This window comes from Aulostomus chinensis, chromosome 6 (assembly GCF_037954235.1).
Source record: "Aulostomus chinensis isolate RoL2024-O1b breed Wild chromosome 6, RoL_Achi_v1.0, whole genome shotgun sequence".
NCBI lineage: Eukaryota > Metazoa > Chordata > Actinopteri > Syngnathiformes > Aulostomidae > Aulostomus > Aulostomus chinensis.
This window is the reverse complement of record NC_141325.1, coordinates 30,620,041-30,642,913: the sequence shown is the minus strand read 5'-3', so window position 1 is coordinate 30,642,913 and position 22,873 is coordinate 30,620,041. Positions and strand designations below refer to the sequence as shown.

Below are 22,873 nucleotides of genomic sequence, written 5' to 3'. Positions count from 1 at the left end.
GGGCGAGTTTCTCCACGTGGAAGTGCGCTCACTACTTCTCCTGCGTTGAGCAGAAGGAGAAACATGTTTCTGTTAAATGCAACTCGTGTCTCGGCACTAAGAGCCTCTCTGGGGCCGCAACAGCAGCTCTCATCTATGAACGCATCCAGGCATCATGTTGCTGACGCTAGCGGGTCAGGGACCGGGTCAGGGACCGGGTCAGGGACCGGCACAGACACCGACACAGACGTCACCTCACCCCGTGCACCTGTTCTTTTCAGCGAGGGAGTGCTACTGCTCGCCAGGCTAAAGTCAATCAATAATCAATCACTTGGAAACATCTTAGTGTTTGTATGAATGTAGACCACATTGCTGAGCAGAGCTCAGTCCAGTGATGAAAATGCATGTCAAGTAGGACAGAGCTCAGTGTTGACAGTTCTGACCTTTTTTGTAACTCAATAGTTACTTTTCCTAGTAATGCTTTACTTTTTGGTTTTAATAACTGAGTTAGGAACTGACTTGCTTTTGAATTGCAGTAACTAGTAACATAACTAATTACTGTTTTGCAGTAACTAGCACAACACTGGTAATGTGTGTATATATATATATATATATACACACACACACACACACACACACACATTTATATATATATATATATTTATATATGAAAAACCACTTTCAGAGGTGAAGAAGAGCCCAACTTCAACTGTGTGAACTCATTTAGCCTCGTGGACTCTGGAGTGTTCCTGCTGCTTCACTCTGAGAACCAAATGTAGATGGAAACATAAAATCATTAATGCAGTGCAGTACTTCTCTGCTCTTTGACCATTAAACTTCAGCATGATTTTGCTCAGGACACACAAACCTGTAATACTGAATAAGAAAACATCCATTCCAGTGTAACACAGGCTTTTAGAAGCTTTTATGAACATTAATAAAAGTTGCTGGTGGTTCAGTAAAACGCCGCCGATCTGCTCTGGCAGAAGGCCGTACTCCCTGCTAACAGATCGACTCAGCGCCATTAACACTTCCACAACAATAATTAAAAGTTCTGTTAGAACTTTATTAAAAACTTTAAGTGGGAAATTTTCTGTCTTGTTTGTTTTCTTTGCAGAAACACAGTTTTCTTTAGTTATTAAGGGTTTCTTTTTTATAGCAACTGTTCTCAAAGCTTCGCCTCTTTCTCTTCAGGAGAAAAATGCTAAATTACCTTTGTAAAATATGCATGTTCAGACAAAACTGCAAAAAAAAGACTACTGTGAGACAGGAGAGACGCCACCTCGTTGAGAACACATGAAACTAAACCCTGTGGTGTCTGGACGATGGCGAGCATTCGTGTAGATACGCTGCCATTCTTAGGGTGTCACTGATTTCAGTCGTGTGGAGGATAAGGATCCTTTTTCCTTCTAGTGGGGACCACAAGTGGAAACTGGTGACCGGATGCATTTATATTTTCATTCATTGATGTACACTGTCCCCACATGGCAAACACAACGAACTCGCAACACCTGGCAATAACAGTGAAACCAGCAGTTATCACTGCCAGCGACCCTCAGAGCGCTGAGGTATCGTTGTCTAGGCGTCCTGTATTCATCTACTCACGGCGTTCGTGTTCACAGGGACGGTGAAGATGGACAGCAGAGTAAGGGAGGTTGGAGTGGGGGGGCAGTGAGTGACACAAATGGTAAATGTTGAATCTCGCATAATTAATGCTTATTGGCACTCTTAGTCGTGCTCTTATGAACGTTGCCTCACTGTCAAGTGTTACCATTGAACTAAACTGGAAGTGTCTCAATTTGTCGAAGCAATTTGAATAAAGAGCAAATGAAAACAGTGTTTTTGCCTCCAGCAGCAATGGAACAACTCTGTTGCTACACTGAAGGAATTAATGTTGTAAATGTACAAGCGGTTGAATCCACCTCTGAGTGTTTCCACTGATGTTCTCTGCGGTTCCATCACAACACAGCACGATGCTCTTGTGCTCTTTTTAATCCCATTTTAATCCAATGTGATTTTACCAAGGACATCTAACCAATTAAAGCCGGCGCTGTCCTCCAATCAGCGGTGCTGTAATGGAACGGCCCGCTCATTCCACACTCCACTCTGCTAATGACACGCCATCGCTGCGGCCTTGTGATTCTGCATCACAATGAAGATATTCATCATGGTAATTAGACAGCTTTCTACACGGGGCTTTATTTGTATGTTTGGATGGCACGTCAGCCTGCAGAGCATCTTAGTTTGATGCGTCCAGCGATGAATAAGTCATACGCCGATCCATATTTCATCAAACATCCTCATCTATAATGGACGCTCTCACCTGATAGGGGCCGTCTCATCGCCCTTGTCCAGCCATTCCTGCGGAGGGATGATGTACATACACCACAACCCCCAGTTGTAGCCGTGGGCGGCGTTGGCATACTGCTGCACTTCAAAAGTGTTGTATTTGATGTTGTCGATGGCGGGCAGAATGATGCGGGTGTGGTCTTCTCTCATCCGTGTCAGAACTGGTTCGGCCCTTAGCAGGGAAAAAAAACCCAGAAAAGACTTTAAAAAGAGATGCAAACAGAGACAAACGAGAGGAGAGCAGAGCAGAGGAGAGTCTGCTGCAGGGCCAATCAGCAAGTCTGAGCATTTTCATTCTGCCTGCAAAGGCTTGAAGTATCAATATTGCAGTGCTTGAGTGAATAAATGTGGTCAAGAAGGACACGACGGATCTTGAAAGTCTGAATGTAGTTTTATGACAACGATGTGCAGGAAGTCGTCTGAACCTGTAAAGAGACCCAGACCTTCAGATCCCCTCAGGCTCGCTCCCTCCAAGCACACGTACGCTTCTCCAACATTCAAAACAGGACAACAATGGTCACCACAGTTCAGATCTCCAGCTTATGAAAACCAAATGTCAAAATGTGCCACGTATCCCTGTGAGAGACTTGATAAAAGCTACTGGAAAACCTGCTAAAGCGAAACACATCAAGTTCCAGGGAAAACTACCCCCCCCCCCCCGCCCTCCATCTTCCACCTGCGCCAGCGGCTGTGAGTTCGTTTTTGAAGAAAGTGACACCCAAAACTCACGCGCTCTCCATCTCAAGGCTTTTGCTCTGAGCTCCTGTATGAGAGAAACAATGGTGGCGTTTGTGAAAGCTGTTGCGACTGAAGCTGTCTCTTTATACACCAAATGAAGAGCAAATCCTCGAAAACTGCAGGTCCGTCAGTCCAAACTTTAATACCTGTTGTCCTGCTGTAGTTCACGAGGCATTCAAGTACCTCGTCCAGCGTCTGTGGAAACTTGGTGGTGTAAAACAGTCAGCTGTGTGTCTCTGACGATATTGTTGGTTGCAAGTTGGATTGATGTGTCACGCCATTACGGTGTGATGTCATCACTCTGTCTGCTGCCGTGACGCTCGTGCGCACTGGTGCAGGATCCACTGCTCTGGTTCTTCCTGGCTGTGAGTCATGGCGAGGAGCCACTGATCCGCTGCCTCCTTTCCATCACTCAGTATTCACCAGCTGCTCCACATCAACCACTTACGGTTGAACGTGGGCGTGTCGAGGGCGGCGGACGTGCAGCAGATTTCACGTGCACACGTCTCCAGGTAGACTGTGATTTGTAAAGACGATCAGGTGTAGGATGTGCGTGCGCACCACTTGATAAATGGGGTGTGTTTGTGCTGATGCGGCCAGCATCTGCAGTCATCTGTTGTGAAGACGGTCACAGAGGGAGAAAAACGGCGCGAGATAGCCTGAGCTCCCTCAGCTGAGTGATTAGATGGATGTGAACATGCTGGTGATCCATCTCATCGATTTCCCAAAATATACAGTTTGAATCCCTGCTGTGGGGGGAGGAGGAACAAACCCATCAGGTTGGGTGATTTTCCAGCTGCACGGTGATATGACTGTTCCTGCTCGTCTGTTTGTTACCAGTGAAAGCAGCCTTGAAAGATTTGAGCTTTCAAAGGGAACAAATGGGCTCCGGACTGAATACCACAGACGAGCCAGCGGAGATGAGCTCATACTTTGATGGTTTTAGTCTTGCAGTGGGATTTTGTGACAATAACACAAAATATTACATCATCAGACATAGTTTTTGATGAGGTAAATTTAGAAACGGAAATGAAAAGAAGCACCATTTTGTCTTCACAGGCGGAAAGATTGGAGTAGAGGTGTGTATCCCTGCAGGCTGTGCTTGCTTTCATCATCTTTTCATACATCAGTATGGGGATCGTGTTCTCTGTTGTTATGATGAGTACACCAACATCAGAACAGACCAGAACCTTCAACCTATCATGAGACACGACATCATCCAAACCAACTCTGTTCCTTAAACCAGCTCAGCAGCAGCGTAATGGGTCTTCAGAGGAAACCGCAGCTGCAGTTGTACACCATTTCCAGTAAAATACTTCTGGTGATTGTGTTGTTCTTTTTGATTCTGCTTGTTAGCGTCCTGGCCGAGGGGAACTGTCTTGAAGTCTTTGACCGAGCGACACTGAAGTCGCTGCCGGTGGCTGCAGAAGTGGAATCTTGCTGGAGCTGAGAGATGATCTCCAGCTTGTCTTCAGGGCAGCTCCACACACTTCCACATTTTTCAAGAAAGGGGAGGCTGCAATGATGAAGTGGTGGATGTGTCTCTCAAGGATCCTCCCACACAGATTCTGCTCCCTCCATGTTTCCACCCACTGACTCACTTCACCCTGATTCCAGCACTCCCTTTCTCCCCCTCCTTTACTTTTCTGTTGAAGAAGTGAAAGCCTTGAATCTTCCAAAAGTCAAATGATTACTTGTCACATGAAGGCAGTAAGCAGGTACTGGTACCGAGGGAACGGATGAATATTGACCCGTATGTGATGATGTCAGTAAAATATGAGGCGATGCCCTGACAAAGACATCATGTAATGACATGGGAGTGGCTGGTTAGAGTCTGTGCACCGATCCTGCTGTCACACGCCAGGGACAGTAAGTACAGGTACGACCCCCGGTCAGTGGTCATGGCAGGAAGAACTCGTTGCCATGGCGGCGCCTCACATTTGAAGGATTTATAATTGACTGAAGATGTATACATGGAGGCAGGATGCAGATCGTTCATCTCTACCGATAGCATGAGTGAGACTTCTTCATGATGCCAGTCTTTCACAATACTGCTTCTGATGTATCGCCATGGTGACAAAAGGACAGTAAATAAACAAACCTGGTTGATTTTATAACTTGACATAACGATGAAAAACTGTGAAATAATATAATCAGCAGCGATACCATTGACAGGTACATGAACACAACAAGAGGACAACGAGTCAAAGGGCCGAGAAAATTATAGATGGATGGATGGATAGATGGATAGATGATGGATGATAGATAGATGATGGATAGATGGATAGATGATGATAGATAGATGATAGATGATAGATAGATAGATGATAGATAGATAGATAGATAGATGGATAGATAGATGGATAGATGGATAGATAGATAGATGATAGATGATAGATAGATAGATGATAGATAGATAGATGATAGATAGATACTCAGTTCAGTTCATCACCTGCGTGTTTTCATGCTTCATTTATGTTTTTTCAGATAAGAGAAGAATTCTGATCTTTGCCGTCATCTCTGGGGAAAAAAGACGAGTCAGCATATTTCCTTAAATGAAGAACTGCACCTTTAAACTGGTAGACCGGAGCTGTGACCTACGAGAGGTTTTGAACAGTTGCCAGGTATCCACAAAGAGACCCCTCCCACCTGTTACACGCTGAATTGTAGCCATCAAGAAGGGGTTTGGTCTTAAATTTCTTATTTCAATTTCACATTTTGACCAATTTATCTTCTAACACACGACACACACAAGATTCTCTAGAAATGGTACTTGTTTTTTAGCCAACAGCAGCTAGCTCGCTTCAAACAGGACACATCAGCAATTCTGGCCCAGCTTCCCCATAAATGCTGTCAGTTACAGTTAAAAAGTGAGATTAGATTCTGCTCATCTTGCAGAGCAAAGTGGGACCCGTTCCCACGTGGAGAACCCCTGCTGTGAGGTTTCAGACTGAGACTCAAAACATCTTTTTCCTCTCACATTTTCAAATTGGAGACAATCCACACAGGTCACATCCTTGTTTCAAATCCCTCCATACGGATGTCCTCATTCAAAGCCTGACGCACACAAGTCATTTTACAATATCAATCACACTTGCTGACTCGATTCACATCCCAGACAGCACGCACTCGTCCGCCACCCTCCGTCTCAGACGTACGTCAACATGTGACTCAGAACGTCTGAAAGCAATTGGCCAGCAGGCAGACTTACATGCTTCATTTCAAAATCATCTAACTACCGTTACTTTAGACTGTCCTTCGTAGCGAACATTACAAAGCAGTCAACGGCAGATCGTAGCTTAGCGTAGATCGTTGCTGTGTAGCTAACCTGCTAGCATCGCATGTTCTGTTTGGGGATGCTTTAAAAACTGGGTGAAGAGGAGATGCATAACAGTCGACGGCTCCATGATGTAAAAATTTGTGCGCTTCACTACTTTGACTTTTGTTCATAGCTGCTCCTTTACCTTCCAAAGACACAACGAAGTCGTTCAAGATGGTAATTTACTGCTGTCTTCTCACGCCAAAAATGATGAACAGCAATCTAACAATTACCAGAAGTAAAATAAGGAAGCAGCGGAGAGAAAGAGGGCGGGGCCACACCATGTGAATAGGTTTTCTTCTTTGAAGTGAGAAGCCAAGGTTCCAAAGCAACTGGACTGGCACCTTCAACTCGCCCACCAGTGAACGCAGGAGGATGGCCTGCAGTCTGAACACAGCCACGTTCCTGTCCATGTTAATTCCACCGAGTCTCCATCCGCACTCTCTCTGTCCTTGACGAGATGACTTTGCCCCCCCAATTCAGGGACCCACAAGAATGATAAGACAGAGACGTTGTGGAAATGAGGACACGTCTGCCTTTGACAGGCGAGCCCGTGTCATTCCTCTTCTTGTATCACTACTTCATCTGCACCGCGAGGGTTATCACACTGCATCTCACTCCGTATCCATGTTACAATACCATTTTCCCAGCGATGACTCACCCAATATTGTGAAAACACACTCACAACTTGAGTTGCCCCCCGCCCCCCCACCCCTGCCCCACCATTTCTCGTAACACTTCAAACTGATGCAGGGGTCTTTTTGATTTATTACGTTTTCATAGCAACGGTTTGTCTTTTATACCGTTGCGGGCCACACGTACATGTCGCAGAATGAATTGTGCGTCTTACCAGAAGAAAGCAAGCGAGGACAAATATCACTGGAATCTCCATTTATATCAGCTTGACTCAGCTTTCTCTCCCTGTCCTACCTTCTTCCAGTGCGGATGTAAAAACCCAGCAGCACTCCCCTTTGATTAATGGATCTTAAATTTGGAATGAATCTGAAGTAGATCAGATAATGGGATCAAACTGTGCTCAGAATTATATCTGAAGAGCAGCCGGGCCCTCAGTGCCTAAAATAAGATTCCCTTTAATTCTGCTCTATACTAAATGCAGCAGAACACATGAGCTTCCCATGCAGGAGGAGTTTACATTTTAGCATATGCGGCTTTCCCTGATGACCCAAATCATTTACGTGAGAGGATGCCAGCTCATTCTAACACAAATTTTATACGGTGTGATCCATGTGCATATGAGCGTGTCTTTAGAAGAATCCATGCACAGATCAACTCTAGCATGTTACATCACCTTAAAACGCTAAATGTGAGTCCTTGCACAGTCGCCCTGCCAGGCTGCGTTACAGAGCGGCTCAGACGTGTTTAAATCACATATTAATTTTGGCCTGTCTCCCACCTCCCATGAAAGATGCAGGATCTAAAGACAGGAACAGTATCCACACAGAATCTCAATTCATTACAGCATCAGGGCTGTTTGAAGTCGATAGTGGTATGCAAATACATGGCCTGGAGAAGTTTCTAATTCTATTTCTAAATGCATTTGCCCAGGATGAGGCAGATATGATCTAAATGTAAAGGCGGCATAAATCACTGTCTGTTCTGTGGTTCTGGAGGTCTGCCGAGCCCGTGCTCGGTGAAGCAGTCAGCGCGGCTGCTTCACCTCCCTCCTCAACGCCACACTGATGTAAACACTGAGACACCAGCAGACACAGTCAGCCAAAGTAAAGACATGATTTACTTCAGCTCAAAAACATTTTCTCAGCCTCTGAGACTCTGAAATTTATGTACCATTGAATTTATTATAATGCCGTCGCACCTGCACAGCATAATAAGCAGACTGAGCTTTAGAAGATCAACAAAGGGGCTAATATCAAATATGGATGTGACAAATATTACATATTTTATAATTACAGGAGGCGGAGGTTGGTTTATCTGTTTTTTTATTTCTAATTTTGTCTACCAGTGTGTCTCATTCTTAGATAAACTCACCAGGTCACATAGCAGCAGAGCATTCAACATTTATCAAAGTGTTGCCTTCTGAAGCATGTGTTTCATTACGACCTCGCTGCAACGACCATCTTATCTCCAGCGCACACTCAGCAGGGAGCGGCTGCGAGACGACTAATCATTAATCGTTAATAACCTGAGATGGGAACTGTGCAGAGGTTTCCAAAACCAAATAAATATCAATTTCCCTGTGCCTCCCCTCTGCACCCATGTGGTTCAAGTGTGGCAGATAGTGGGTTCTAATTGCAACATGCTCCCATTTCCTATCATTAATCCTGTTTATTTAGGCAGCGGCGCGAGGAAAACAGCTCGTGTTTGGAGCAGGATGGACAGCCTCTGTCTGCAGGATGGATGCATCCAAACTACTGGAGGAGACCGATTGTGAGCATTTGGTAATGGGATGCAACATCAACGCTGAAGTGGTGAGAGCGGACAGACAAAAAGTTTTCTTTCTTCATATAATCGCTTGTGTAGAAGTAAAAATACTCATTAAGGTAAATGAAAGGAGTAAAACTGCTGCTTGTTATCTTCCTGTCAAGCTAAACAACATCTACGATGACACCTAGAGTTTGCTAATAACTCAATAATTATAGAACAAAATAGCGTGCTAAAAATGGAAACAATGCATCGTCCCCTTGAGTGTATATTTTTCACGCTAACATGAGTAGCAGTTCTTTAATCGACATCCAGTGATGTCAAAGATGAACAGTGTAGAAGCTGACAGAGATTCATAATGATGGCATTGGTTCGTCCAGTGTAACAGTGGAGCAGAAGAATATTTGCTTTATCTTAATATTCTCAGGTAAGAGAGAAATGTAGTAGAATTACTCCTCCTGTCCTGTTGAGGGTGGTGGGGGTGGAGCCTATCCCAGCAGCCTTCCCCCTGGACAGGTCACCAGTCCATGGCAGGGCCAACACATAGAGACAGACAACCATTGGCTCTCCCAGCCACGCCTACGGTCAATTTAGAGTCTGGATTAACCTGGTCCCTCTTGATGTCTTTGGACTGTGGAGGAAGCTGGAGTACCAGAGAGAACCCAGCAGGAACAGGGAGAACATGGAGACTCACCCAGAAAGACCCCGTGCTGCAGCCGGGGCTCCACCCACAACCTTCTTGATGGGGGCCACAGGGAGGACCACTGCTCCACCCACAACCTTCTTGCTGGGGGCCACAGTGAGGACCACTGCTCCACCCACAACCTTCTTGCTGGGGGCCACAGTGAGGACCACTGCTCCACCCTGCTGCCTAGAAGTACTTCAATATCTACAATTCATCTGAGGAAAGTGAAGCTTGTTCATCATTGCAACATAACACATATTAGCTGTTAAGACAGAACAAAGGATTCCATCACTCCTCCGGTAAAACCACCAGCCTCTCTTCTTCTAACTCTACATAAACCAGCACGGTCCACGGAAACAGCTGTCCAGTGCACCACACAGTAAAACACAATTATGTGTGCTATAACAGGAGCACCAACCAGCAGTACAGTTCAGCTGCAAATGTACAGGACCCGGGGGGACGCCATACCAATGAATCACACAACTGCAGCTGAGAGCTGGCAGCATCATCTCTGGCTGAGCGTGCACAAGGTCATTGAGGTAGACTCACCACAACATGGAGAGGAAGCATCCATCTCACTTATCACTGTGCGTGTCACTGTGAATAATCATATTATGATAAATAGAGGGGTTCCTGCATGGGTAACAGGCGAGACACTACAAGTGAATCTATTTGAAAAAGAAACAGCCAGACTGTTTGTAGATCATATAAATACACACACACACACACACACACACACACACACACACACACACACACACACACACACACACACAGAAGTACGAGTGAGCTTCCTAAAGTCGACTATCATCTCCTGCTCCGTTATCTCTCTACCCAGCTCTTACTTGTAGAGAGAAAAATCCCAAGGCTTGGGCTTTTCATTTACGCCTGTAAATATAACCTCATATAAAAGCAAATCCAAGGCATCCAAACAAAAACAAAAAACCAAACAAGGTGGCAGGTTATCAAAGGAAGATGGAGGTGGGCGGCAGTAGGGGCTTCAGAGGAGAGAGGCGTGGTGATGTCACAACCATGGCAGTGGGTGAAGTAACGTGAATGTAATGTGAAACAGAAACTGAGTTCATGGACAGGAGATCAGACATGGACGAAATCTGTATGAAGGTCAATGGAATGTGTGTGTGTGTGTGTGTGTGGGGGGGACGGGGGGACGGGACGGGACTTCCCACTGAAGCTATAGACAAGAATCCTTCCACACATTTAAGGAACCAGACTGGCTCGTGTGTGACATTGAAAAGGTCCTGGCCTTAATTGTACGAGACAGTCACTGAAGGAGTGGGAATAATCAGCTGATGCTGTTTAATTTGAAATGGAGGAACTCTTTACTTTGGATGTTCCAGACTACCAGCCTCATCTGATGAAACTTAACTGCTTCTCTTCCTTGACTTGAACTCTTGGAGGGGCTTAATGGATAGGTCTGGTCTAGACCCTCTGCACTTATCACTGGTGTCCTCCAAGGCTTAGTCCTGGGGCTCATGCTGTTCTCCCTTCACGTCGTCTCAGAACTTCTCCTGTCATTGTTGTGCTGATGATACTAAACCTCTCCTTCTGCCTGTCCCAAAGGCGTGAGCTCTCAGATGTTTGTGCACAACCTCAGACTCGACCTTGAAAACACAGAGCTCCTCATTGGCCCCAGGAAAACCTCACTGCAACATGACAGTACTCCCATCTCAGACTGCCCCCCAGACTGTGACACAGGACAACCAGAGATCACCACCATTGCAGCAACAACCTGCTCCCTACGAGGAAATCTGCGTACCTCCCTGTACAGGTACAGGTCATCTCCTGGCAGGACGACTGCAACCCCCCTAACAGGGCCGCAAGCCTCTGCAGTCAGACTTTAATAGTTCATTCACAACTCTGTGGCCCGTCTGGTGTCCCACCGACCTGAATTCTAGTAAGTCCATCCCTCTACCAGCCGCTTCACTGCCTTGTGTTTATGCATGAATCAAATACTCATCTATTGGGTAGTACTGCCCAGCTTTATCTGAGCTGACTGGCCAGGTTCCCATCCTCACCATGCACCCCTTCTTCTCCACGCCAGCATGTCATCTCACCCCTCCGCTGACAAATGGGCTCAGATGTCTCACATCAGTCACAACTCTTCCCAGCCTAAATCTTTCAGCATCGACTGAGGAAAGCCCACTTTTCAGATGACATCCTCACTCCTCCAGAAGTATCCCTTCTTGAACTCATACAAACCTTCAACAGGAGCTTCTTATTCCTTCATATCAGATTGTCCTGTAAAAAGGACCACATGTCCAACAACAGCTTTGTGGTGCTTGCCAGGACTAAACTGGCAGAAAAGGATGAAAAGTCACGGAGCCTTTATGGCTGAAGACTGAACTTAAAACCAGCTGCACCCTTATCGTGCCCTTATTCTGTGGAGTTGATCTGTTTAAGTCAAGCAACTCTGTCTTTCTTCAGACAACAAGCACCTCTGTCATAAGAGGAAGAGGCCCCCACTGTAAATAAGGTGCTCACCTTAACGTAGAAGCGCGACGTTTGTTGTGGTCACCCAGGGAATCATCTAATTGTGCCCACTGTTCAGTGTGTTACGTTAAGATCTAACATTCTGGTATTAAATCAAACAAAACTGCACTCAGGGATACTGTAAACCAGAGGGCCTCACACTGCTCCCCATCCATCCCTCCTGTCCTTGCCTCATCCCTCCTTCCATCTCCTTCCTCCCAGGCAGCTGTCCAGGGAACAAAAGCGACATCATCTACAAACACCGACAGCACGACAGGCTCAAATTAGGTGCCAATTACATGTGTTTGAGTGACTTTTTTTTGTCAATAAGCTTGTGCAGCAGGCAGACATTGGACTGAGACCCCCACAAGTAATTTCATATTGCAAAATAAAGCCTGTAAGTCAAATAATGCAGAGCTCCATCTTTAATTACATCCACCCCTCCTTCCAGTGTTAGGAACCCTTCCTTGTTTTAAATGCATTTGCTGGTCAGGTAATTTAAGTTAATGTCTCTTTTTCTATTCCGCTCCAACCAAACTCCGTTGCACACAATTTAATAAGGGGAAGCTCATTATTGATAAACCCTTACTAATGATAAGGCTTATTCCGTTGAAAAGTGCTGCCTCAGTAGGAACTTGGCTTTGCAACACATCAAAATGCTCTGGGCAGACTAAACTGCATATTTCAGTGATGATGATAATTTTACATGACACCCCCGCTGTCCTGGAAAGATAAGAAGCAAACCCAATAGGCAAAGGTGAGAAAGGACAGAGATGAAGCTCCAACCTGCTGGTGTTAAACACGACCTTCTCTTACCAGCCAGTGTTGAACTCGACATGGGCATCAAAGAATCCGACGACGGGAGCTGAGGCTGCGTTCCAGCCGTGTATTCTGGCTCGGATCAGGCCTTCCCGCTTGCTGTTCCTCACAATCTTAACCAGACCTGGATAGCGTTTGTTCACATACTGGTCCAAGTTGAATTTCAGCTCCACTGCAAAAAAGCACGAGAGAGATTCCTTAAAGAGACATTCATTGGCAGGGTGGGAAAAGTGATCAGTCAGCTTTAGGAGGGATAACCCAGCACAAATGCTGACAAACCACAGACAGGGTAAAGTAAGAGGGCGTTGCCACGGTTGGGTTGTGGGCTAGTCTTTATTGGTCTGGTGTTCTGCACATGTCGGGGGGGGGGGGGGGGGTATAATCATGGAGGGAAAACTTCAGAAAAAAAATGCATGTGTGGATGAGGAGGAAAAACCTTAACTCAGTTTCCGAAGGAGACAATTTTCTTTCATAGTCTTTGTATTTCTGTCTGCACCTCAACAGGGACGCCTCTGGCTGCTGGTTAATTTGTTTTGGTATGTCACAGAAAAGGTGACACGGAGGAAAACCAGCTGTGAGGGGGCAAACCAATACCTGGTGCTCCAGATGTGGAAGTACCACTGTCGGTAAACTGATTCTTCCCTGTTATGTATGCTGAGACAATGTGGTCGTCCTGTTAAATGGGCTAATCAAGGTCAACTGTAACAGTGCATGTAAACCCACTGGTAGAAAGACACTGCTCAAAACAATAAAGGGACCACTTCACCAACACAATGTAACTCCAAGTCAGTCTCACTTCTGTGAAATCCAACTGTCCACCTCGGAAGCAACACTGACAATCAGCTTCACCTGCTGTTGTTCAAATGGAACAGACAACAGGTGGAAATTACAGGCAGGTAGCAAGACCCCCCAGTAAAGACGTGGTTCTGCAGGTGGTGACCACAGACCACTTCTCCGTTCCTGTGCTTTCTGGCTGATGTTCTGGTCCCTTCTGAATGCTGGCGGTGCTTTCACTCTGGTGGTAGCATGAGACGGAGTCTACAACCCACACAAGGGGCTCAGGTAGTGCAGCTCATCCAGGATGGCCCATCAATGCCGGCTGTGGCCAGAAGGTTTGCTGTGTCTGTCAGCATAGCGTCCAGAGCATGGAGGCGCTACCAGGAGACAGGCCAGTACATCAGGAGACGGGGAGGAGACGGGGAGGAGGCCGTAGGAGGGCGACAACCCAGCAGCAGAACCGCTACCTCCACCTTTGTGCAAGGAGGAACCGGAGGAGCACTGCCAGGGCCCTGCACAGTGACCTCCACCAGGCCACAAACGTGCACGTGTCTGCTCAAACGGTCAGAAACAGACTCCATGAGGGTGGTGGGAGGGCCCAACGTCCACAGGTGGGGGTTGTGCTTACAGCCCAACACCGTGCAGGACATTTGGCATTTGCCTGAGAACACCAAGATTGGCAAATTCCCCACTGGCGCCCTGTGCTCTTCACAGATGACAGCAGGTTCCCGCTGAGCACATGTGACAGACGTGACCGAGTCTGGAGACGCCGTGGAGAACGTTCTGCTGCCTGCAACATCCTCCAGCATGACCGGTGTGGCAGTGGGTCAGTAATGGTGGGGGCTGGCATTTCTTCAGGGGCCCACAGCCCTCCATGTGCTCTCCAGAGGCAGCCTGACTGCTGTTAGGTACTGAGATGAGATCCTCAGACCCACTGTGAGACCACATGCTGGTGCGGTTGGCCCAGGTTCCTCGCTATGGACCGGCCCGCCGTCTCCCAGACCTGAATCCCATCGAGCACATCTGGGACATCTTGTCACTCCATCCACCAACGCCACTTTGCACCACAGACTGTCCAGGAGTTGGCGGGTGCTTCAGTCCAGGTCTGGGAGGAGATCCTTCAGGAGACCATCCGCCACCTCATCAGGAGCAGCCCAGCGCTGAGCCTCATTCTGACTTGTTTTAAGGAAATTACAGCCAAGTTGGATCAGCCTGCAGTGTTTTCACCTTAATTTTGAGTGTGACTCCAAATCCAGACCTCCATGGGTGAATAAGTTTGATCTCATTGATGATTTTTGTTGTCAGCACATTCAACCATGTAAAGAACCAAGTAGTTAATACGAATATTTCATTCATTCAGATCTAGCAGGTGTTATTTTAGTGTTCCCTTATTTTTTTGAGCAGTGCATAAGTCATGACCAAGCCCTCCTAGCGACGCACGTGCATTTGTTAAACTTACAGATATGCAGCACAGAAACACGGAGGATAAAAAGTTAATCCCACTGAAGAGGCAGACAAACAACATCCCTGACTTGACAAAATATTAGACTGAGCAACAGGTTTGTGCTGCTTGTAGTTTAGAGAACATGCTATCATTATTCACTGACAACAGCCTCTTGGAATGACATTCACTGTGGGAGAATAGTGTTTTATGATGTGTGGATACAGACAGAGAGGCACCAAGGCCACCGCAGGAGTGTCTGACCTGAGAGTATCATCGTCACGCTGGTGGCTCTCAGGGTCAGAGACCGAGCACAACACAATGTCACCCACAGCGATGAGCTTTTTGAGATTTGGCTTCCAGTTGAATCATGTTTAAAGATCATATGAGATCTGCTTTAATATATAATTATACATTGTTTCTGCCCAACCAGGAGAGAACCACCATTATTGTGGAGGCTTGCATGGCTTTGTGTTTTCCCTCCTGTTCCTCCTCGATATGGTGCTTCATTAAATGCTTCAGCTTAAGACATCTGAGTGTCTTCTGAAACTTCTTCTTCAATCGCATCAGCTGGCAGGGAACTGAGAGCTGATGCGAGTTCCCCTCACAGAGACAGAGATCTAACGAGGGCTCGTACTTTTGGAGAGAGCTGTTTTGATATTTGGTAGCTTGGATGTGTTTTTAACTCACCACATCAAGGAAGGCAGCATTCATTTGATTTTTAAACATCTAAGTTTATATAAGGAATTCTATATATAGGGTAGCTATACAGTATCTAGCTAATACGCTCCACTGATTGATGTGAACCTGAAGGCTGGAATAAAGCAGTACTTAATAGTGTATTTTGCCTTTCAAGTACTCACAAGTAGGTCTCTTGAGTTCATAGAAACACGTTTCCTCCCTGCTTTACTTGTAACTAAATGCAGAAAGAGCCAGCCACATATTTTAGCCTCAAGTTCATGGCAACTGCAACAGCAACAACAACAACAACAACAACAACAACAACAGAAAACAAAATCAAAAACTGCCCCAAAACATCTGTTTATGTACTGGATTAAGAAGGCTAGACTGCACCAGATGATGATCCCAAGAGGTTGTAGGCAGACGCTTTTGGATGCTTTAGCCGTTGTTAGCCATCAGTCCCCGTTAGCCTCAAGCTAAATATACATGGCTGGCCCTTTTAGCATCCTGGAGTCACAAAGAAGTGATGCAGGGGGGAAGAAAAAACTTTTTTATCTCAAAACACCTATAAGTGAAGACTGAAAATGTAAAACACATTCTTTGGGTGAAGTATGGTTTTAACACCTGCCCTCGTCTCCTGCTGCAGATGAAGCGTCTGTCATTACTGCAAAACAAAAGTTTTTCAAGTAAACTGCCAGTCGTGCAAATTGCTGTCTGAGCTCCATGGGAGGATAGATGGCTGTTTGTTTGGCTGACTGCTGAACGTTCCACTTTCTGAAGGAGAGATTAATAAGGACGCTTGTAACACACCTAGTTTCTGACTTTGGCTTGCAACATAAATCAGCCACTGAAAGTGAAAAACATGGCCAACTAATCCCCCGTGTGTGTGTCGGTGGAGATGCAGTAAGTGGGGAGAGTGTCAGGAGTCTTTTTCCACATGACAATCTTAACATTCAGAATGTGGGGAAGTGCTGCAGAGGAAGAGGGCAACTCTTGACGCATGCAGGCCAAGCATTTAAAGCCACTGAGACACGGGAACGTCATTTCTCTCTTGGACTGGAGATCGATTTTTTTCATTTCACGTCAACAGAAATGTAAAAATGACAACATTAAATCACAAAAGCTGGACTGTTCCTCTTTCATCTTTTTGGAGTGAAGCATCAAATCAGCGGGTACAAACAAGCTTTTGCCCATTTAATGCTAATCTGCCATAAAATGAATAATGAGGTTAATCTGTTTCCTATTTGGATGAGGATCACTGATGCAACGCTTTGAAGAACTGTTTCATGTTGGTCCTGTTTGAGTGTTGCGGGTTTTAAACTGGGCAAAGTGACTCCACCATCACCTCGCTTGCTGCTACAATATGATAAAAGCTATTAGAGAGTACTAATCACTGGGCTTTGCTGGGCGGGAGGAAAGTTATGGGCCTCCATTTGATCCGAGCAAATAAAATGTTGGCCTGCATCCATACGAGGAGAGTTATGGAGTGGGGGATATTTTAAAGGACTGATTGAGCAAAAAAGCAGAGGATCCATCCATCACACAATGAATTGGAAGCAAATACATGGTAGCGAGTGGCAAGATGGGAGCTCCTGAAATACTGAACATGTTTTCTATTTAAACTATCTCTGAATCCACATCCTCCCACGTGCTGGCTCCTGCGTCTTCACTAACTAGCAGAATACATGTTTCAAAATAACCCAGCAGATTTTCAGCACAATCAGACTCAGAACACAGCGCTTGTGCATCTGCAGAGGGGGTACCGTCCAACGATCCCCTGAGTAAAACCAGATGTACTTTTTCTTCACAAATCACCTCCAGGCATGGATTCATGGCCTCACTGGCCTGACACTGATGCTTTTGATTGATCACAAGCAGACAAAGGAAGTGACCGGCTTGGTGCGAACTGGCTCACCCACAAGTGATGTGGCGTTCATAACGTACGGTGTAATTTGAAAACCTGTGCATTGACATTCAACGACCCTAACGCCACGCAAGAAAGGAAAGGAAAGGTGTTGACAAAATCAGGAAATTTAGAAACCGATATTTGCAGGTCTGGAGATTGAATGTAACTAAAAATACAGCCAGAAATATTTGGGAAACTTCTGGAAATTTGCTTCACCACTACCTTCATATTAGAGACTGGCTGAGAAACTCTCTTGAGGTTCACATTGTTTGCTTACATGTGTGTATCAAACATCATTTGTCACTAATTTTAGTGAAGGGCAACTGTTACTTGTATTTCTCTGTTATTTTTCATGCTTGTTTACGGAAATTTACCTTGTGCCTAAGCCACTACTGATGTATTGTTCTTTGGAGAAGATTCAAACATTTATGAAAGCAAGAGTATGATTTGTGTGCCCTGATGATGTGCAATCCATTTTTAAAAACTTTGTAAGTGTCACAATGCGTCAGAAGAATGAGCTCCAGTGTTCCTGAACACATCCTCCACTTGGAAGCACCGTGAGACCAAGTCCACCTGTCAGCCTGAAGTCCTCAGCTCCTCCGCAAATTACAGCCACAAGCTGTAAATCATATTTCATCCTGTTTTTACTGCATGAATCAAGTTGTCAAGTTCCTGGTGGTACTTCTGTAGTATCCATGAAGCTCCTTGCTGCTAGCATGGTGAGCAACACACACAGACACAGCTACAGCGCGTCAATGAGAACGGGATTTCAGCTCCGACCGATGGAACTGAGAGTAAACCTCTCGGCTACCAATGAATGTCAGCGTCCGTCCCGGTAAAGGAAGTGTGTCGTGGCGACAAAGCCAACCCGCTTCCTGTGCGTGATTCATTATGAATGTGAATGTGGCTCAGCTCATCTCGGGGAGGCTTGATGAAATGAGAGGGGACAGACGAAGCCATCGAGAAAAGGTGAGGCAGCCCGGTCTGCATGTTAATTGTCTAATGTCAGAGCAGAGAGGCTGCAGAGGAGCAGCCCTCACATCTGCACCAATGATCATCACGCTGGCCAAACAAACAGCTGAAGCACCGCAACTGGACCTTTCATCAAAGGTGCAGCTGACGAGAGAATTTTAATGAGAGACTTTTGTTTTACAGCTCAGCCGACATCATTTCCACACAGTTTTGGTTTAAGTATCATAGCAGTAACTCAGTCTTCAGGGCTTAATCAGAGAGGATGTGATTTCAAACCTTTACAGAGCAGCAGTGCCATTTTCTTAAGCCTATTTTTGAATTTCCTGTAAAAACAGGAAGCTATGAAAGGACATGACGAGAATGAGAGTTACAGTCGCCGATGGTTCAAAACAGTGATGTCAGCAGGTCATTAAAGTTTGAGAAACAACCTCAAGTTGCTCTCAGAGCAATCAATGATTTTAAATTGAATGCTCTTAACCGCAATTTAAGTGATTTGAAGGCAACTGATCCAGGATCAGGCCTGACAACTGAAACCTTCAAGATTACTATTTTGAGTGGTGAAACGAGAGTCACAGATCATTGCATGTGCTCATCTGATGCATCGTTAACCTAGAAATACTGATCACAAAAGCTTTAGATGATGTCAGTGGCGAGCTGGGCGGAGACATGCATCTAAATGCTGTTTTTGGAGTTCTTAATTTCCAAAATTCTTCAATGACAAAGAAAAAAGTAAAGCTGAGTACTGTCATCAAATATAGTGTTGCCCTTTCAGGAAATCCAAGTTTGTGGGCTGTGCCAATGAAATGACATCATGAGAGGAGGTGCCAGCTCCGATTCTTTTCCCATTCATTGGCGTTAAATGGCCCCCCCTGTTGGAGGCTGGGTGGAGAGGAAGGAAGAGCCGTGGTGTCTCCTGCTCAGCCTTCTTTCACTCTGTTATTTATGTGCCCTTCTCCTCTGCCAGCCTGAAGGAGGCAGGCCTGCTGCTCGGTGCCAAGTGAAGGAGGGCCAAGTGTCTCCTGGAATCTAGTTCACTGTCCCTCCCTCTCCAAACAGGAAGGCTTCTGGGACGGCGAGCTCTGCATTGTCAGCTGCTGTGGGCGTCATGGCGAGGAGGTAACATTTGTCCTCATGGAGAAGAGACACATCCAATTGCCTTTGCTATCTTTCAAATAAAATCAACAGTCCACACTCCCCATACATTTAGCTGTTACTCAAATAAACACACACACACCATATATATATATATATATATATATATATATATATATATATATATATATATATATATATATATATATATGCACTGTATGTATATACACACAAACACACACACACTGGAGCTCAAGAAGACTGATTGCTTTGGCAGGTCTCCAAAAACATCATCCTAACTCATTTGTGTAAGATGGCTCAGTTGAGATTCCGGTGAGGAAAACAAAACATGATAAATAGGGCGACTGTCTCAACTGAAAGAGCTAAAATGCAGCGCTCGGCAGTGATTAACTGCTGCTTCGACTGGTTTTATTGTTTAAGGTCTGAGAGGCACTTCTGGAGACAAGCAAGAAATAAATACGATGCAGAAAAGGGAGCTGCTCAGAGGCGAACTTCAGGGGGAACATCTCAGACCACCGGCTGTGACACGATGACTGGGTTCTCGCTCAGCCCGTTGGTGCTCTTACCGCTGTCGCTGTTGTCATCCACCAAGATGATCTCCTTGAGCAGGTGGGCCGGCGTGTGGTTGACCACGCTGTGGACGGAGCGCAGGATCACCGACAGAGCCTCGTTCACAAAGATGAAGACCACCGAGATCTGGGGAAGATCTTCTGGGTATCTCAGCAGCTTACACCTGTGAACACAAATTGAACATTGTTAGCTTGGTAGGAGTCTGGTGACGTGGTATGTATCACCACACAGGAGCTACCGTGTCATGTGCTGCGGTACTGAAAGCAAGGCAATATCCTGCAATTTGTCCACTTTTAGGAAAGCGGTCATAGTACACGGAAAACACCACAATATGTATGACAACGGAGTTAAAAAAAATGCAGTCAACAATGTCATAAATTACGCCACCTGATTCTGGCTTGTTTCTCTGCAAAAGAATAAAAACAACACGGTAACAACATGCCATCTGGACCTGAGCTCTCTGAGGTCTTCCACAGCTCGTGCTCCACCCTGGACCTGCACTAACCTGCTGACCAACCACCTCTTTGACAGGGGCAGCATGAACTGCATGCCCAACATAAGGCTTCGATCGATTATCAGCGCCGATATTCAGTTTCGAGGCATATCGGCATCGGCCTTTTTTAAAAATCCGACAGCCGATAAGAGATCGATTTAAACCTGGGTTATTTTGGCTCTGATGCAGCCGCGCCTCTCTGTCTGCAGTCACGACTCTGTCTCCAGCATCGCCCCACCCACAGCACCATCTGATTGGTTACTCACAGAGCCACGGCCAATCAGCAGTGAAGGCTGTGCATGCAGTGCCCACACACACAGCTCTTCATCTGTTGGTTTTCATTTGACTTCATGAGACGTGCTGCTGAGCCTGGGAGCTTCCTGCACTTTGTCACCATTTTAAAACAAAGAGGTCTATTTTTTCTACAACGTTCAATAAACGCATGCTCAAAGGCATTCAAACAAAGTTAAGGGTTGGAGTTTTTAGGACTCAAAATTTTGACGCCAAGATATTCTCTTTTACTGCAAATGAATATCGGCTCCAAATATCGGTATCGGCCTCCTTGACTTCTGATAATCGGTATCGGCCCTGAAAAAACCATACCGGTCGATCTCTACCCTAAATGTCTAATTAAACATGTACATGTAACACTGGGAAGTAGAAAGAGGGCTGATTGTTCCCTTCAGAACCAGAGACCAGCAGCAAACAGCCTCAACATCCAGTGTCTGCGACTGCCAGCCAATATCTGGTTCATCGACCCTGAAATTTGCTGCTTCCTACGAGAGGAAGGAAAATGTGAAAGATTCAACCCTTCTAAAATGAATGCGCCATCATGACACCAACAATGAAGAAGTCGATGTGTGATGGAGGTGACACAATGCTGGTTTTTAACTCCAAAGTTCCCTCAAGGAACCCTGAAGCGGTTCACTAGAAAATCCACTGGACCCCTGGAGGACTCCTGGAGCCGCATCAGGGGCCTCTGTGTGACCCGCGGCCCGCTCTGACTGCATCTTACGAGGGAAGCTTTTGTCCTCTGATAGCAGCATTGACAGCAGAACCCTCTTATTAAAATATCTGCAGTAAATGGAAAACATCCATAATTCATTCGATTAGTTGACTGTTTGTTCAGTCAAGACATTTCCATGATTACAGCATATTAAATCCACGAGGCAGAGCCTGAGCCTGAGCCTGGTCTTCTTTCTTGGAGCTTCTATTAGATTTTATGATGTAATTTCTGCCTAAACATTCATAAAATGTTCACTGGTCCATTGCTAATTTACAAGCAGCCTTATAAATCTCCCCCACAAACAAATTAATGGACTGACCGGTTTTTACTGAGCTAAAAGAGTTAAACAACAAAGTGGGCGTGTCCACGTGCCATTATTAAGATGCAGGAATAGAGCGCGTTCATAGCGTGTTCTGACTGTGTTCACACACAAACATACATGTGCTGTTTATTTCACATGAACATTGGTAAACAGGGGAAAAAAGAAGGTGCAGTCGGAATGTTTGTCTTCTAGTTTTTGGCCTCAGGCTGAGGGAGGTGGCAGATGGTGGAAATTTGCGTGACGTAAGACTGACTTTAACATCCTGAGCAGGATTTTCAGGAATTTCCATCGTATTTAATTTGTGTAGAAATGTGTGCCAGCAATTGGGTTTTTTATTTAGAGAGACATGAGATGAGTTCGACTCCAGGTCAGACCTCTTGTGCTATTTCAATAATACAGATCATCATCAACAATTAATGCAAAAATAGCACATCAAAATTTAGGAGGGATATTTTCATGTCATTTTCAAGGCTGCTGGCAAGGCACACGAATGCAGCGTCGTTATATGAACACAAAAATGCACCCAGGACACCTCCCAAAGATGCTTGGTTCCAGAAGCTTCTGTGACATCCAGAGACTTCTGTCACACACAAGCTCTTTGAGTTTTCCATCTTTTCATCGAGGCTTTTATGCTGCTGCATGTTTGCTTTGAGTCACTGCTCTTACACACTGTAGATGTCTCGTTCACGCTGAGATATCTGTTGATCTTGTGATGTCATCACTCCTCTGCAGTACCAACAGCACCCCCTCCACCATGCCTGCCTTTTCCTCCAACAGGCATCATTTCATCACCTGTAAACTTCCTGATGCCCC

The 22,873-nt window shown here is 45.6% G+C and overlaps 1 protein-coding gene and 1 long non-coding RNA gene across 4 annotated transcripts in view; one reads left to right on the top strand and one right to left on the bottom strand.

Moving 5' to 3' along the window:
* Nucleotides 1-22,873, bottom strand: part of galnt9 (polypeptide N-acetylgalactosaminyltransferase 9) — a 92,128-nt gene that overhangs the window by 41,072 nt on the left and 28,183 nt on the right. For all 3 annotated transcript variants that reach the window (XM_086207521.1, XM_086207522.1, XM_086207524.1), the window contains 3 exons: nt 20,236-20,402; nt 12,777-12,951; nt 2,303-2,500 (listed from right to left, as the gene is read on the bottom strand). In XM_086207521.1, the coding sequence (XP_086063647.1) occupies nt 2,303-2,500; nt 12,777-12,951; nt 20,236-20,402 (540 nt within the window). The remainder of the gene's footprint in view (nt 1-2,302; nt 2,501-12,776; nt 12,952-20,235; nt 20,403-22,873) is intronic.
* LOC147260751 (uncharacterized) lies at nt 18,482-20,761 on the top strand. Its single transcript, XR_015116685.1, has 3 exons — nt 18,482-18,553; nt 19,521-19,672; nt 20,090-20,761. It is a non-coding gene; the product is annotated as an uncharacterized LOC147260751 (long non-coding RNA).